Source organism: Sorghum bicolor, chromosome 3, assembly GCF_000003195.3.
Source record: "Sorghum bicolor cultivar BTx623 chromosome 3, Sorghum_bicolor_NCBIv3, whole genome shotgun sequence".
In the NCBI taxonomy this organism is placed as follows: Eukaryota; Viridiplantae; Streptophyta; class Magnoliopsida; order Poales; family Poaceae; genus Sorghum; species Sorghum bicolor.
Window position 1 is genome coordinate 64,059,890 of NC_012872.2, and position 16,833 is coordinate 64,076,722.

Sequence of the window (16,833 nt, forward strand, 5' to 3'; positions counted from 1 at the left end):
ATAAGTTAAGAGTTTGTTTGGTTTGAGGGATAAGACGGTCTATCTTCTTCTCGCTCGTCACTTTTTTGTTTGGTTTGTGAAATAAAATATTTTCCTCTGTTCTAAATTATAAGTCGTTTTGACTTTTGATACATCCATTTTGCTATTTATTTATATATAACACGATTTATAATTTGAAACGAATAAAGTATATTGATAGATATAATTGCTAATAATTAATATATGCATAAAAAATAAATTGATTTCACTAAAATTTATAAGACGAACTTATAATGCACCATCTCATAAAAAGCGTAAGATTATTATACCAAACACATATAATTTAAAATTTGACGGGAGGTTCTAGCGTCGATCAACCAACTGCTAATTGACATTTTTTCAAAAATAAAAAAAACTCGTGAAACAAAAGAGGCAACGAACCAAACAAAACCGAACAAGTCAAACCCGCGGGGATGCACGACCAAAAATGGCGGTGGAGAGGCGCCCAAACCCCGAAGCCTCGACCCAAGCAAAGTGCCACACGGCCGAAGCGGCCATCCTCGTCACGACGCGCCCTGACTCCAATGAATGCGAGTCGCCTACCCCATCCCTTCCATCGTCCCCGACTGCGGAGTCCCGAATGCTCCGCCACCAAACCACCACCTCCACCGACGGCACACGGCAGGCAGCCCCACAACAACGACACCACCTCGAGGCCCCCCACCGAAAAAGACCATCTCACCCCCGGGTCTGGACCTACTCCCTCCCTCGACGCGCCCCTGGATTCTTGACCCGGAACCGGCTAGTTTCGCCATTTCGTAGTCCGATCAAAACCTCCCCAAACCCAACGCACCGGCTAGTCGCTACGCTCGCACGTCGCGCACCCGACCTCCTCCGTTCCTCCTCCCCTACTCTTCCCTTCTCTTCCGCCCGAAGTCTCCACGCTCCTTTTCTCCCGTTTAAAACCTTCGCTTCGTCTCGACTCTACTTGGCCGGCCATTTCCTCTCGCCCAATCCTCGCTCACGTCAAACCCTAGGGCCCCGCGCCTCCTACTTGGAGGGGGCTCAGATCCAATGGGCGCGGCGCCGTCGACGCCGAGGCTGGGCGCGGCAGGCGCGCCGCCGTCGCCCAGCGCGGCGGAGCAGATGTTCGCGGCGCTGGTAGGCGAGAAGGCCTACCCAATCTCCTCCGAGTTCTGGAAGCAGCTGCTCGAGCTGCCCCTCACCCTGCAGTGGCCGCGCGACCGCGTGCTGCAGGCGTGCCACGCCTTCGGTGAGTGTGGCCAGGGCCCCTCGAGATCCACGTCCCGCCTGAGGAAATTTCGCGGCTGTGCTGATTGCTTCCTTGCGCTGTCGTGTCTGATGATGATTTTTACTCCCCCTTCCTTTGAGTGTTTTGATCCGTGGGGCAATGCGGATCATGATCATGTGGTTTGTGTGTCTGGGGATCGTGGTCTGGACCGTGCGGTGGGTTCACGCCTTTGAGGCGAACTGCTAGATTGGTCAGGGCGTTTACGGCATGCTTGCTACGCTGATTTTGTCGTTGGGAGGGTTTTTTAGGTGACGATTTTCTGCGGATTTTGAGGTTTCTGTGTGTTTATTTTATGATGAGGATCCTGCGGGGTTTAGTTGCCGTTCCGGCGAATTTCATACGGGCTTGTTGGAATCGGTGAGACATGTTCCTAATTACTCCGAGTCTAGCCTGACTGGTTTTGATTTTGTTGCAAATTATCCCATATTGGCATGTTCGTAATTTCTGAGTTTCCGTGCGTCTGGCTTACCGGTTTTGTTTTTACTTGAACCAGTTCAGCGAGTAGACTGTGCATCCCTCGTTTTTGGTAAGCTGACCGCTTGAGAAGGAGAGAAGTGATGATTAAATGTGAACATTAGGTGCTAGCTGCCTAGCTCCAATTTGGACATTTGATGGAAACACTGTGATTTACTGTATAATTGATGATTGGTTTTGGAGTTCATGGCGTCAAATGTTTGTGGCTTGAACCACTTGGGACCTACGATTGTGCTTCACGTTCCCAGTAATTAGTGACCTTGCTGATGTGCCAATGCAATGACGATACACTGTACACTGTTTCAATCTCCCACTTTAATTCGCTTGATGCCCTGCTTTAACATTTATATGATTGGATTTTAACCTGCAGTTATCTATTCTTATGGGTGTTAGTTATGTGCACCTGCAGCCGAGAATAACTACCAGACAAAGCATCTTGCAAAGATTTTGATCCATTTGGTTTGGTGCTTGCAAGAGTGCACCTCAACAACTTCTGTATCTTCTGTTGTTTATCGGAGGGCGATCAATGCGGCATACATGTCATCCATATTTCTCAAGTTCATCATTGAAAACGCAAAAACCGACAGTTGGCAAGAGCTATGCCTTGACATTGACAGGAGTGAGAAGGGGTTGGAAAACTTTCCTGCAGGTAATTGATTATCTGCATCCAGTAAGATTCTGTGTCTGGTCTGTTGCAAACGTGCTTCTTCTGTAAGCTGCAATATCTATATTGCTATACGAGTGAATTGGCTAGAATTCTTATGATCTTTGATGTTCCCTTGATCCTTGAAGAAAACACTCTGGAGTATTTTCTGATGAGAGGTGTGCTGGACTATATTGGTAGTGTGGATGTAAGGTATCTTATTCATCACTTCTATATATTAATGTTTCCTGTTTTCATGTATGTTTTATTTATATTTGATCTAACTGTTATTTTTTACTGTATTAAGTCCGGAGTCATGCTACCTACATCATGAACTCTTGAACTTGATGCTAGTTCTTATGTCAACTCAGTTATGTTCTGGACCATCTCCAGAGCCAAAGGATGTGCATCCTTTCATTGATGCAGCTATGCTTCAGGTAGAAGCTGAAACTAGTGGTGCCTCATATATGATAATTTATTTCCAGACATTCTTGGGATAAAATTTGAAGTTTATCTCCATGTGGCCTGTTTCATCTGCAGGACAGCTCAATAGTGGCTTCCGTGGTGCAAAAATTGTTGCTCAATTTTGTAACACGGCCGAAAATTCCTCTAAATGCTTCACACCCTGTTTTCTCTGATGATGGTAGGCCTGGTGTTCTGCAGCGAGTTGGCTCAGCAGCTGGTAACATGGATCCTTTTCTTCAGCGACATTGTTTCTATGAATGAGTTACTATATTATCTTCATGATTTGTGTCATGTCAAATGTCCTAAGGACTATGTCGCCTCCCAAGTTCAGCTTAAATATATTTAAAATATGTCAACAGTCTTTCAGTTTTTTGTACTTCTCATGATGGTTTAGTTGATGTTCCTCCTATGCTCTGCAAGAATCATATTGTCCAACCCTTGTTCCTAATTTGCAACAGTATGCCAGTTAAAGTTATAATGCTCACTTTAGGTCAGATGATGTTAGGATATGTAATATTTTTTACTATTAGTCTATTATGAGATATCTTAGAAAGTTCTTGTATCATTTTAGCCAATGGGGCATTCTTATAATTCTTAGTTTCTACTAAGGGACTCTCTTATCTTGTTCTGCAGCAAATATTGTCTTATTGCCATATTATACTTTCAACTACCTTGTAAGCTCAACTCCTGAGGGTGCGACAAGTCAATTGGCAGATAACAGTTTACTTGTTCTGCTTATCATGATCCACTACCGAAAGTGCATTTCAACTAATGAGTCCATTCCAACCAACAATGTATACACTATGGACTCAAATACCAATGAGAAGGATGCTCCAGTTTTTCATGATAACCCTTATTGCAAGGCATTAAACAGTGCTAAGGACATACAATGTAAGATGCGCCAATACTACAGAGAAACTGTGGCACTAATATAGATCTCTAATAGTTACAGAATGAATTATTATGCAGATGACCGTGCTGATGTTGAAGGAAATGCTCAAGATGGACCTGTTGTCAGGTTGTCTTTTGCATTGTTGTTTGATGCTCTTGGACGGTAAGTAACGATCATCTGCTGTTCCTTAAGATACTGCACATATTTTAATTCATTAGCTGCATGTCAAATTTCAAAATATTTGTGTTTGTTCTAAAATTGTAATGGCAGTGTTCCATTTTCCCTTGAAAAACAAAACACATAGATTATAAATAATATTAAATATTGATCATCTGATAGAATTGTGTCACAACTTTTGATGGTTAAAAATGAATCTACACTTCTCTGCAGTTAATATGTCACATTTATGTTTGACGTGTTTCAGGGCTTGTCTAGGGTCTATTATAATTTGGATCAATCATAAATGTTTTTTATCATATTCCGCAGTACTCAATTTACCTTCTACAGTAGAAAAATATTCTTATAGCATTCTTCATTAGTTTCTATTATCCTTGTTCCTTACAGATGCTTAAATGATGAGAGCTCGGTTCTGTTGCTCTATTCTTTGGTCCATGGGAACTGTGACTTTCAGGAATATGTCCTGGTTCGAACAGACTTGGATACTTTGGTACGTTTTGTTCGCTTTATATCTAACCATTGTTGCTGGAGCAAATGGACATTTAGGTCTGACTGGAATATATTTGGATTAATAAAACATCTGCATCTTTTAAATAGTTTCCTTTGCAATGAGTGTATATTAACATTTATTATGATTTTGATTAGTAGCATATGCACATTGCGTTTTTTGTTTCGTCCTTTTGCCTTCATGAACTGGCTTTTAGTTTGTTAATAATAATTATATTTTATTTTGTTAATGAGACCCACACCCACTTATGTGTTGATATCAATCAGCATAAAAAGGGTTAAAAAACTGATTGTTTTTTATCTAATTAGATAATAACTGCCTATTGTTTAATATAGATTCTTATTGATGCATGCTAATTTCTTTTGTCAATCATTTTAATAGCTGATGCCTATCTTGGAAATGCTCTACAATGCATCAAGGAAGACTTCGAATCAGATTTACATGCTGTTGATTATTCTCCTGATCCTCAGTCAAGATTCAACCTTCAATGCTAGTGTGCACAAATTGGTAAGCAAACTAGTGAACTTGTTAATTTGTTTGTTTGTAAAACTGTTTATAATGTAACGTGCAACTCCAGGTGCTTCCTGCTGTTCCTTGGTACCATGAACGCCTGATGCATCAAACGTCTCTGGGATCTTTGATGGTTGTAATACTAATCCGGACCATCAAGTACAACCTCTCCAAGCTAAGAGTAGGTTTCAGAATCTTTGTTGTTTGTACAGGAAAGTTGAAACTAGGTTTTTGATCTACCAATTGAAAGTTGCCTTTTGAACTTCCCTGCTATTTGCTGCTACAGTTTGTATTTTGCACGCAACATTATTTCTAGTACTAACTGTTTAATGATAAGCTTATATACACTTGCAGGATGTCTACCTTCACACAAATTGTCTTGCAATTTTAGCAAATATGGCTCCTCATGTGCATAGGCTGAGTGCTTATGCATCACAAAGGCTAGTTAGTCTGTTTGACATGCTTTCTCGCAAGTAAGCTAGCCTTTACTCTTTCCCCAGATTTATTTACTTTACTTTAGTGTAACTTCAAGTTGAACCTAAAGTAATCTAGCTTGTTTCTATGTATCGTGCAATAGGTATGCCAAACTAGCTGAGTTAAAAAATGACAAGTCGCTGAAAGTTATATCTGATCAGATGGAAGCAGACAACATCGCAGATGATATGGTAGTCTACATTTATTTTGTTCCATGATGTCATCTTCATCATTGCTTACGTTTCTCTTCTTTTTCTAAATAATTATTTATTTTTGCAGTCTACAGAGCTTCACATATATACAGATTTCTTAAGAATTGTTCTGGAAATAATCAATGCAATCCTTACATATGCATTGCCCAGAAATCCTGAGGTATGTGTTGGCCTGTAATTCAGTTTACTTGACAGGAGGACTAGCACTGCTTCTAACATTTTTCTACAGGTTGTGTATGCTGTATTGCATCGACAAGAGGTTTTCGAGCCATTTAAAAATCATCCACGTTTTAATGAACTGCTTGAGAACATATACACTGTATGTGTTACTGTTTATCACTCATGAACTTTCATAAGTATGCATAAATCTATTTTCCAGATTCTCATCACATTGTATGCTACGAGTGTCTTACAGGTATTGGATTTCTTCAATAGTCGAATGGACATGCAACAATTAGATGGGGAATGGTCTGTGGATAAGGTGCTTGAAGTCATCAACAAAACTTGCCGTTCATGGCGTGGCGAAGGGATGAAGGTAGTACTTTCATCTTCTTTTATTTATGTGCTTATAAAATTATATATTTATGATGGCAAGATCTTCTGGCAATAAGATTGGCTGACAATGTACAAATGAATTATTTTTCAGATGTTTACCCAGTTACGGTTTACATATGAGCAAGAAAGCCACCCTGAGGAATTCTTCATTCCATATGCATGGCGCCTTGTCCTATCACGGGGGTAATCATTTGCTGTTCTATATATGATTCACAATTTTTAGATAGGTCTTTACCAAACCTTTATTTCTACCCCCCGTGGTACCCTCCCCCACATGGGCAAGTGGAAATGCTCCTTTGCCAATGTAGAAATATCTTGATGTTATACATTGCATCTTGCCTTACAAGGATCTCATAAGCTTTCACATGTAAACTAGACACGATTTTTAGATTTTGTCCAGTCTTTAGTGGCCAACTCAATTAGACACTTAAGAGCCTAAGCAATGTCTTAGTTCATGCTCACATGTCATCCTCTATTTCCAAATTCAGCCTGCACTGATTTGTCATAACTGTTTTGTGTATTTACAATTCACAGATTCTCCTTCAATCCCGGCGCCATAAATCTCTTCCCTGTGGAGATTCACCTTGAAGTAAGTTCCTCTCTTCTTTGCTGAGTTGACGCTTTTAATATCAGTCATATATGCTTTGATATAAATTGCAGCACCCAGAGCATCAAATGAATAGCCAAATATGATGCTTACTCTGTGTGCATCTGTTTTTTCAAATAGTATGTGATGTTCTTTTTTTCACTAACATTTTTCTTTCTGCCAAAATGATTCTCCCAGGATGCACCGGCCGGCGAACAAAAGGTTTAGGAAGAATGGTCCGAACCAGAGTTCTGACAAGAACATAAAGTCATATTTTTGTTTCATTGTGGCAAAGAGCACGATGTAAATAGGCGGCATATACCATATACCAGGTAGTCGAATGTACTCATTCTTTTGTATTAAAATAGTTCTGTTGTTTCATAATATGTGTAAGAGGGGAGAGGATGGACGGATTGCGCAAGGGTTCAGATATTGTGCTAGTATAGAGGTTAGATTACTATGTAGAGGGTATACACAATTCTTTCATAAATTATCGTTGTATTGTACCCTTAAGCTGAAAGGCCTTGTAACCACGCTGGCCACTCTTTATTGTAAAGTTATAAACTCTGCGATCTGGTCTTTCTCCGTTATGTGAAGTGTGAACTGCCAGCTCTGCTCTCCGATGTGTCATAAGAAGCATACCACAAGAGTCGTAAAGAGCATCTCACATGTAGCAACACAACTGAAACAGGTGATATATATAGCTCATAGCTCATAACATCTTGACACCAAATTACCAGATCAAGATCACCATGGCACATACGGCAGCATGACTTTAACAACATAGGCAAAGCACAAGCAACCCACACAAACAAGATATTAGATGAGTTCTTCACATAGTTTAAACTAGATAGACATTACCATAGGTTTATGGGTTCGGGAACAATACCTACCCGATGGATATGATATTCAAACCAATGAAATCCAAGGGTTTACATATCGATCCATGCTTATACTTTAGGGAAAATGTCCATGTCCATAGGTTGAGTCTTTTTACACATTGCAAACTCTAAAACCTTATTTGGATGTTGTTGTATTCACCTCAATCCACGTGTTGGTATGAATTGGGGTGAAATTTAGTTTAAGTTTCACTCCAACATAAGTAAATTGATATGAATCCGATTACATCCAATCAAAACCTAAATATTGAAACAACTTCGTAATGTTATTACAACAGTGGAGATTGAGTTTGTATTCCTATGGATCCACATACATGCAACCTAGATACAGTCCAAGTTGTGTGATGCAATCATCATTTAGTGTGTGATGCAATCATCATTTAGAAATGGATGACCGATGGACAATACTCCACACACTTAGCATATTGTATCCAATCAAAGGTATTTATGGTAGACATAAAATCAATCTGATTTGGAAGGCACATGTGAACAATAAATACAAAAAAAATTTACATGAACGCTCATACAAGATATGATACTACCCGTAGATAATCTTATGGCCCGAGCCTGGCCTTGCTGGGCACATGTTATGTACAATGGACCAGTGAGACTAGCCACCACATATGCTTGCTCTCATACTCTACCCTCTCCTTCGTCTCTAGTGCGTTTGTAGGAGACAAGGGGGAGGAGACCCATCATTTTTTTTTGCAGTTTTCTAGTGTCTTAGGGTTGAGTTCAAATAGATTTCGGCAAAATAAGATGATTTTTGATCGGGATCGTGTGTCCTACTATGACTTCGGTGATTGCCACGATGAGATTGCCTTTTCATGCATTGATTTCATTGGTAGGTGGTCAATTTGTGACCTTTATTTGCGAGAAGAGAGATGCTTTTGGGAGCCCCCTACGATGATAGCAACTATGGGTCATCGATCTCATCGCCGATGGTCATGAAGAGAAAATCAAGATCTCGACGTACTCGACGATGCAACCGTCGATATTCTTTCAGCGATTTAGATGTGTTTTGAACTAGTTCTGAAGTGTTGAATCTTGTGGCATGTCCAATATTTTGGAGTTAGTTGTTGCATTCAGCATAAGGACTGCACTTTGGCTCCGATGCTCGAGAGAAGCCATTAGGGAAGAAGACGATGGAAGAATCTAGATAGAATATTATGTATTTTTATTTTATATTTTTTCATGTATAATTTAGGATGTACCATGCCAAGATTTAATATAAAATCCCCCTTCCCTTTGCTAAAAAATTCTACTCTACCCCTGAAAACTGTTTGTGGCTAAGTCCTTATGTGGGAACTAGAAAGCATACATGGGGCAACTCTTCCAATCCGAGACTTTCCAACCATGAGTGGGAACTAGGAAGGATACAACATGGGACAACTCATCTGACCTAAAGGACTTCCTAACTATTAGTGAATACAACATGGGGCAACTGAAATTTTCCCAGCCATTAGTACTTGGAGGGAAGTGGTAGCTACACATGTAAAGAAGGATCATCGATGTTAAATCAATACTCCCCGTTTCCTTCGCAAGAAAAAAAAAGCTATTTCGCCCCTTAAAACCGAGGCTAAGTCCATGTGTGAGAACTAGAAAGCATACAACATGGGGCAACTTGTCCGATCCGAGGATTTCATTAGTGGGAACCAGAAAGGATACAATATGGGACAACTCATCCGATCTAAAAGACTTCCCAAACATTAGAGCAAGGCTAACAATACGGCCGACTTGCTAGCTATAAGGTTCTTTGCATTCTCTCAACCCACTCATATAGTAGTTATTTTTTTGCTATTAATACATAACTCACTTGTTTCTCTCATATAGTTTTGGCCGTTAGCTTACAACCCTTTTCTCTTCTCTCTCCTCCACCTTAGTATTTAGCCAGCCTACAGCTCATTATATTTGCCCTTAGGCTGTCTCCAACAGGATTGACAAAGCAAAACCCATACCCAAAATAGGTGACGCACAGTGCAAAATCATCCTCCAACAAGGTAGGCAAACACATCACCTATTTTGGGTCGAAGGCAGCGCACAACGCAAAAATACGTCGTCCCTTCGCCTCTTTGCGTCGTCCTGCAACGTGGGGCCCACCACCACCGGAGCCGGCAACGCGGCAGCTCCTTGCCAGCATCGAGGGGGATTCCGCCTCGCCACCCCAGATCCGCTGCTGCTGCTCGGCGCCGGGACCTCCGCGGAGTCGCTGTCGCTCACGCGCAGCCGGGTTCTCCGACGACGCTCCCGCTCCCGCCAGCGTGGCGAGCCGAGTCCGCAGCGCCTGCCCGCGGTGAGCCAGGTCTGCGGCGGGGCGAGAGGCTGCGCGACATCTTCCCTACGGCAAGGAGCGGGGCACAAGGAGGACGGCGAGTCGCAGAAGGAGGAGGGGTGGTTGCGGGCGCGGAGAAGGAGCAGGGGTGGTTGCGAGCGCGGAGGAGGAGCAGAGGTGGCGGCGGCGCGTAGAGGAAGAGCAGGGGTGGCCGAAAGATTTGCGTTCTCTCGTGTTCGGTTGGAGAGAGATAAATTTTAGGTGGCTATGCTTTCACTGTGTATGACCCATTTGCGTCTTATTTGCATGCCCATTGTTGGAGTCAGTCTTAGTGGATACAATATGAGGCAACTCGTTCTTCCCAGCCATTAGTACTCGGTAAAAGAGGTAGCTAAGCATATGTAAAGAAGGATCATCGCCGTTAAAAGTAGTGATCTATTTTTTTGGAACCTTTGAAAGGAACACAGCCGACGGATCTTTAGAAACAAACAAGTGACGTTGAGAAAAGGGAAGATATTGAGCAACATAATAGAGGGTTCAGACTTCAGAGCACCTCTGTAATTCTTCACTTCTTCAACCTGTCATCTTTCTTTCTTGTGATCGGCTCCTCACCCGGTTTGGTTTGGGGTGCTGCTTTAGACTGGATTGAATATTGATATTGGTTGTTTTAAAAACTCTACGTTCCATCTTAATTGAAGCAGAGTTCCGGCCACCTTCATTTTTTTTTTAAAAAAAATCCCTAAAATACGATTCCAAGCCAATAAAAAACACATTATCTATTGAGATGCTCAAAAATCCCTAACCAGCATACTAAGTTCTTTATTGGCTTGGCTCAAAGCTGATACATGTAACTCGCTCCATTTCATTGCTTTGTACAAGTAACAAATTAGCTGGGTCGGTCAACATGCACCCTGAGATACTTGTCTAGGACATTCTGGAATATCTGCATTAGAAAAAAAAAATTGTAAAACATGCTAGTATGTTTCACAATGAAAATTCTGCAAAAGGCCTCATTAGATGGTTTCCATTTCAATATAAGATCACCAAATATTTCAACACAAGCAACTCAGCAAGGACTAGTTTGCTTCAAAATTTCCATGATAGGTCAGAAGCACAGATTGATCATATTGTATTTAAGCTAGTAATTGACATGTCAATTAGTTTTCACTGAACAATTAGTAGAGATTGTGACTTAATGATATGTATTGAAAGGGAAATATTTCACAAATGTGTAAGTACCTGAAAAGAAAAGAATTCCTTCCCGTTGAGAAGCACATCCATTGCAGCATACTGGTCGTCAAACACGCTATAAAATTTCTTGTAGAACTCAACCCTGCATCAATCCATTCAACAATTTAGTAGACTTAAAATGTGGTCCAAGTTACAATTGACAGAAGAGTACTGACTGTTCTTCTTTTGTTGTTTGTTGATCCATCTCATCAAACTTCCTAGTCAGTATCTCTGCTCCTACTGGCCCAAACATGTTGAGAACTAAACTTTCCAACGTCCTTGGGAAATTATGCTGAAAATCATAGAGGTTTAGGAGTGCTCGGCTTAACAACAACAAAATATTGTTGTACTTATAAAAAAATTTGTTGCAGCGTACACAGATTGGATGCGAAAGATAATAGAAATGCAAGAATATCAACCGATTGGTTTTTAACTTTGTAATGCATACCACCATTGCAAGCAGCATACTCCGCAATTCAAGTGGTTCAACTGGCAAAATGATTTTTGCAACAGGATCTTTGTCGAAGAGGGATGAATCATCTGCAGCAGCGCTCATCTCTGTTTCGTCTCTTTGGTTGGAAGATTTGTTCTGGGATGTGGTTTCTGTTTTGTCATTTTGGTTAACAACTTCAGCACCATCATGGACCAGTGAGATCAGTTCATAAAGTGCTTGCAGAGTGGAGGGTTCCAGAGTATGCAATGGTGAATCTTTTTGCAAACTGAATAGCTGGAAACCTGATAAATGATAAACACAAACTATAAATTGTTTGTTGTAATAAAAAGGGAATAGGATTCAAAGAAACATGATAAAAATAAATATAAAGATAGCCGTTAACTCAATTCTAAATAAAAAATAGTTGCCGTAGAAACAAATTTATGCTGATACCAAAGTATCAAACCACCAACAACACTGTAGAAGTTATTGAGTCGATGAACAAATTAAAATAATTCATAGGATGAAAATCGTAAGGAGTTTCAGGTGGCTTACAGTACTGACCTGTCAATGTTTTGGCCATGCGCTGAATATCGGTGCGATCTTTGGAATGACCAAAAGGACTCTTCTGCACCATTATGCTCTGTCTCACAAGAAATGGAGAAGGTAAAAAGAAATATTGATTAGAAGAAACGTGGCCATGTTTCACTTATAGGAAATAGGAATAAAGACCCAAATATATGAAGAGGAAAAAAAACACAAGGTGCATGCGTGCGTGCAAAGTAGATGAACCAGCTAAAGTTTAACCGGATCAGATCAGGGAAAGGAGTGAAATACACTAGGTGACTGTAGAAACCAATAACAGACAGAGTTTTCAGATGATGAAGAGAAATGACCTTTTTTTCTTGTTCTACTACAATAAATTGAACAGGGTAACAGGGCATACCATCTCCTGGTCCACCAATCTTCACTAGAAGTCATTTGTAGAGGTAGAAATCCACGAGAGTGTGGAAACAAGGGTAAAATAGTCGGATGTTAGTTAGAAAGAGGTAATATGAAGTAAACATTTAAAACACAAAATACTTGGTTAGGACTTAGGCCGTGTTTACTTCCACCCCAAAACCCAAAATTTTTCAAGATTCCCCGTCACATCGAATCTTTAGACGCATGCATGGAGTATTAAATATAGACGAAAATAAAAACTAATTGCACAGTTTGGTCAAAATTTACGAGACGAATCTTTTGAGCCTAGTTAGTTCATGGTTGGACAATAATTACCACAAACAAACGAAAGTGCTACAGTATCGCGAAATTTTTCACTTCGGGAACTAAACACAACCTTAATTTCATCAATGTCCTTCAGTTCCAAAATCACATTTATCAGGATAAAAAGTCTATCCCTCATTGTCATGTCGCGGCAGGACTATAGCCATTAGTCAGCTATCAGCACCTATGTGGGGCAGTCAGCAGAGCAGCAAGTTGCTCTCGACTGTTATGTCTCTGGTTTTTTTAGTTAGAGGTAAGGTTTGTTTAAAGAGCGTGGATTGTTCAGGGGTATTTCTAAGAGATATAAATCATTCTACACTAGTCTAGTTCTCCATGGGAGGATAGCTTGTTGGAGCTACTCTATGAGCTGACCTTAGATGGTTATCTCTATTAGCACATGCCGAAAAGGTAATTTAAGTGAAAAGTATGTTTTTATCCTTGTATTGCTTACTAAAGCTTAGAAATGGAAAAGGTGGAAGGTCACCAGGAAGTACAAAAATAATTGTACACGTGTCACCATGGACAACCAATCTATGGCTAATTATGTATAAATATTTAGAAGGAAATGTACATATAGCTCAATGAATTACAAAATACCTGCTCAGGATTCGGCGTAGATAGTAGGCATCCATATGTTCTAACATTTGAGTCATTATTCTGGACTTCCACCAAAAGTTAACTGCTATGGTTAAGTCATCACTGTCAACTTGGTGATACCTGTTACAAGAACAAGTGTTAAATGGATTAATGCAGTACTGATTTATCAGATATAAAGGACATAACAAAATAAAAAAAACAGACACTGCTATTCAATATGTGCCAACTGTCACATATAAGTATCTTAGGAGGGAAAAGATATCTCAAACAACATCACTGCATTCTACATTCAGACGAGTTCATATCAGTGTTCAAATAAATTTCAGCTCATAATTGAAAGATGCAGATTACAGGTGACTTGATATCATTTTTCTATTAAAAAAACTCCTAAATATCAGGATCTAGGATGCCAAAACTCAGGTTCAAGTGTTAGGCTCCGAGCCTCATAGTAGTAATAATCAATAACAAAATATAGAGATGTACCATCCTTCTGGTATGAAAACAACATCGCCGCAGTTTAGAATGACTGTTTCAGAATATTCCTTCATGTATCTTGCCCTTGTATACATTGAATAATCTGGCTCCTCCATGCTTACAGAGCTACCAAAAAGATAGCGAGATAAGAAGAGGTATTTTTGACTGCCAAAATTTGAATTGCTAAAAGATAGTTCAAATTATTTAAGCACTTCCTGAGCAGAGGATTTTACCTGTGGTTGGAGGCCTCACCATACACAGGCAATGGATATAAGAATGGGGATGCAGATGGAGGCCACAAAGTAACTGTGTGAAATATATAGGAGCAAGAAACCATTAGCCTAGGTACCTCTAGATAACCATCACAGGGTGCTACAAATAATCAACAACACAAAAGCTACAAAGATAATAATCATTTAGAAATTAGAATGATGGAAGTCCAAAATTAAAATTTGAAAAGGAGAAACAGTGAATCCCATCTGTAGCTGCAGCAAAAGGAGTTTCTTTTTTTTTAAAAATAAAAGGCAGGAGCTCTGCCACTCACTCAATTAAGTAAGGATAAAGAAGTTGTGCAAAAGGCACCCCCTGGTGCAAAAGGAGTTTCTACGCTGTCCTAATTTGATACATACACCAAAGCACAATAAACATGGAAAACATGGGGGAATCTAAACAATGTCAAAGCATTGCGTTTGTGACACTGCCCCAGAATGGCTATTAGAAACAACTGGATTATATGAGAAAAATTCCCAAATAAATTAATTCTTAAGGGTTATGGTCAACAGTACAAAATAACATCAAATTATAACAGATTTTCTAAAAGCATGAGATACAGACCTTTTTTGCAACCAGATACCACACAGAGAAGGTTATGGTGGGGATCGTAATGAGTACTTGATCTCAAGTGGCCCTTATTCATCCAAAAGTTTATTGACGAAAATGATTTTCCTCTCAGAAATATAGGCTGTAGCAGCAAAGAGAAAGAAATTAATAGAATAATGAACTTCGATGTGCAACTTGAATGTCATGTGGAGGGTAGACTATTTGACTAAAAGGCAAAACTAGTTCAGACCTCCTGGATGTCCCCTTCCAAAACTTGTAATGAGCATCTCTCTTTGTTCTCTGCGTTCATAATAGATACCTGCTAAAGGTAAATTGCTAAGTCCATTTCAAGACAACACTAGCCTAATAAAATGTGAACTTGCCTGTGCTAAATAGACTTGGTCCAAGTTCTCTGAGCTGTTCGAACACGCGTCCCTTGAACAAGCTGGCTCCCCAAGCATTCCCTGCTCTTTGGATGAATCACTAGCTGCATTCATATGACTCAGGTAAGACTTGCACGACTGAATGAACGTGGAGAATGAAACAGAAACCTGCATGGAGGAAAAAGTAGCATTAGTGCCTCAATGCAAACAATCCATATGACTGAATTTATAATTTGCAAGTTCAGAGCAAAAACCAGCCCTCTCATGGCTTCTGAGATCCCCATAGAACACATGGCCAGTGTTTGACATCATAGCTTCCACAGCAACATCAGGTCCCACTTTTTCCTGAAGAACAATCGGACCAAGAACGACGATTGAAGTGAAATGTCTAAAAGAGTAATTTTTCAACCCTTATACACTGGGAGACTTGATAACAAAACAACAAGAGCTGGATTGGTAGAAACCAGCAGGTAGTCGAGGCCGCCATGGAGAGGATCCCAACGGGAGGAAGCCGCCCACCCCTTAGCCACGTCGCGAAAGACCTGAAGACGCGATTCAACCACACGAGAACGTATCAAGACCTGACGGAAGCAGAACTTCAGTAAGAGTGTAAGACGTAGGGTAGAAGGATTACCGCGGGGACGTTCTTGGGCTCGACATCGGCCGCAAACTCTTCGGCAGACGGCGGCGAGGAGAAGCGGGCAGCGCGGAGGCCGGCGTCCAGCCTCGCGCCCACGAACCCCGTCTCTTCGCCCATCGCCGCTCCGGAGGATGGAGGACGGTGGTCACGTAGATGAAAAAAAAAAGAAAAAAAAGGTAATAACAAGTGTCCACTAACTGTTGGGCTTTTAGCCGGGCCGCCCATAACCTTTAGACGAATAGTAATAACAGTGAAGTGACACTGTAATTTCTGGACACTTGCCTAGAGTTGTTCTAAACAAAACTTTTAAATTTTGATCAATTTTAAAAAAATATCAAAATTTATGGTATTAAATTAGTATTATTAGATTTATTATTTTTATAAAATTCGTATTTTATGTTGCAGATGTCGTTACTCTTTTCTATCAGTTGCATAGGTTGCACACGAAGCTGGGTTACATATACGTTGTCATCTATATATTTAGTGAAATTTTAAGAAATTTAACTAGTATAGATTTTAGGAATTAATTCTTTGGTAAACGGAGGGAGTATGTCATTACGTATACCCTGACGTAGGCATACATCGGCCTAATATACCCTGACGTATGGAAGTTAATGCCCCCGTGCTACTTTCACTAGATCTAGTTGATTGGAGGAGAAAACTTATTTCATCCCCATTCTCTTCTGTCCCCAAGCTTGAACCCAAGTGCGGTGAAATCCAAGGCAATTGGTGGTGGCGTTGAGGGGCTCTTTCTCTGGCGATGGCACGATGATAAGCTTCACCATTGGTCCAAGAACAGTGTGGTGAAGATAGAGCCCACCATTAATAGCAGTGACGCACATATGAGTATATTTGGTTGGATGATTAACTCCCAAACTCCAAGAAGCCACCCTGCAGCTCTTTGGTTGCTTGGCGCTACGGCCTTATTTAGTTTCCAAATATTCTCAAAATTTTTCTATTACATCGAATCTTTAGACACATATATAGAGTATAAATATAAACAAAAACAAAAACTAATTACACAGTTTGTCTG

At 40.4% G+C, this 16,833-nt stretch overlaps 2 protein-coding genes across 4 annotated transcripts; one reads left to right on the plus strand and one right to left on the minus strand.

The window, feature by feature from the left end:
* Positions 830–7,383, plus strand: LOC8079277 (dymeclin). 2 transcript variants are annotated; one of them, XM_021457484.1, is made up of 19 exons: positions 830–1,252; positions 1,785–1,817; positions 2,175–2,414; positions 2,558–2,621; positions 2,716–2,845; positions 2,949–3,090; positions 3,507–3,764; positions 3,843–3,927; positions 4,330–4,432; positions 4,832–4,957; positions 5,028–5,141; positions 5,315–5,433; positions 5,538–5,625; positions 5,714–5,806; positions 5,876–5,965; positions 6,062–6,181; positions 6,293–6,384; positions 6,736–6,790; positions 6,986–7,383. In XM_021457484.1, exons 1-19 carry the CDS (start codon positions 1,054–1,056, stop codon positions 7,013–7,015), a joined length of 2,181 nt encoding a protein of 726 aa, XP_021313159.1. In that variant the 5' UTR covers positions 830–1,053; the 3' UTR covers positions 7,016–7,383. The 2 variants fall into 2 exon arrangements, with proteins under 2 accessions (XP_021313159.1, XP_021313160.1); XM_021457485.1 differs by lacking the exon at positions 1,785–1,817 and having other exon boundaries at positions 831–1,252.
* On the minus strand, positions 10,380–15,988 carry LOC8072142. 2 transcript variants are annotated; one of them, XM_021457879.1, is made up of 15 exons: positions 15,795–15,985; positions 15,625–15,702; positions 15,419–15,505; positions 15,161–15,328; positions 15,028–15,096; positions 14,793–14,919; positions 14,192–14,264; positions 13,968–14,084; positions 13,485–13,604; positions 12,568–12,586; positions 12,186–12,264; positions 11,637–11,923; positions 11,365–11,480; positions 11,198–11,291; positions 10,380–10,901 (listed from the first exon to the last, which is right to left on the minus strand). In XM_021457879.1, exons 1-15 carry the CDS (start codon positions 15,915–15,917, stop codon positions 10,845–10,847), a joined length of 1,614 nt encoding a protein of 537 aa, XP_021313554.1. In that variant the 5' UTR covers positions 15,918–15,985; the 3' UTR covers positions 10,380–10,844. The 2 variants fall into 2 exon arrangements, with proteins under 2 accessions (XP_021313554.1, XP_021313553.1); XM_021457878.1 differs by having other exon boundaries at positions 11,365–11,923; positions 15,795–15,988.

Excerpts from the sequence above, each read along its gene's own strand:
- LOC8079277 (XM_021457484.1), top strand. The coding sequence starts at position 1,054 with ATGGGCGCGGCGCCGTCGACGCCGAGGCTGGGCGCGGCAGGCGCGCCG. Across the intron at positions 2,846-2,948 it reads TTGATGCAGCTATGCTTCAG|GACAGCTCAATAGTGGCTTC; the intron begins GTAGAAGCTGAA and ends TTTCATCTGCAG. Across the intron at positions 4,958-5,027 it reads ATGCTAGTGTGCACAAATTG|GTGCTTCCTGCTGTTCCTTG; the intron begins GTAAGCAAACTA and ends GTGCAACTCCAG.
- LOC8072142 (XM_021457878.1), bottom strand. The coding sequence starts at position 15,917 with ATGGGCGAAGAGACGGGGTTCGTGGGCGCGAGGCTGGACGCCGGCCTC. Across the intron at positions 14,920-15,027 it reads TGGAAGGGGACATCCAGGAG|CCTATATTTCTGAGAGGAAA; the intron begins GTCTGAACTAGT and ends TTGCTGCTACAG. Across the intron at positions 13,605-13,967 it reads GTTTTCATACCAGAAGGATG|GTATCACCAAGTTGACAGTG; the intron begins GTACATCTCTAT and ends TTCTTGTAACAG.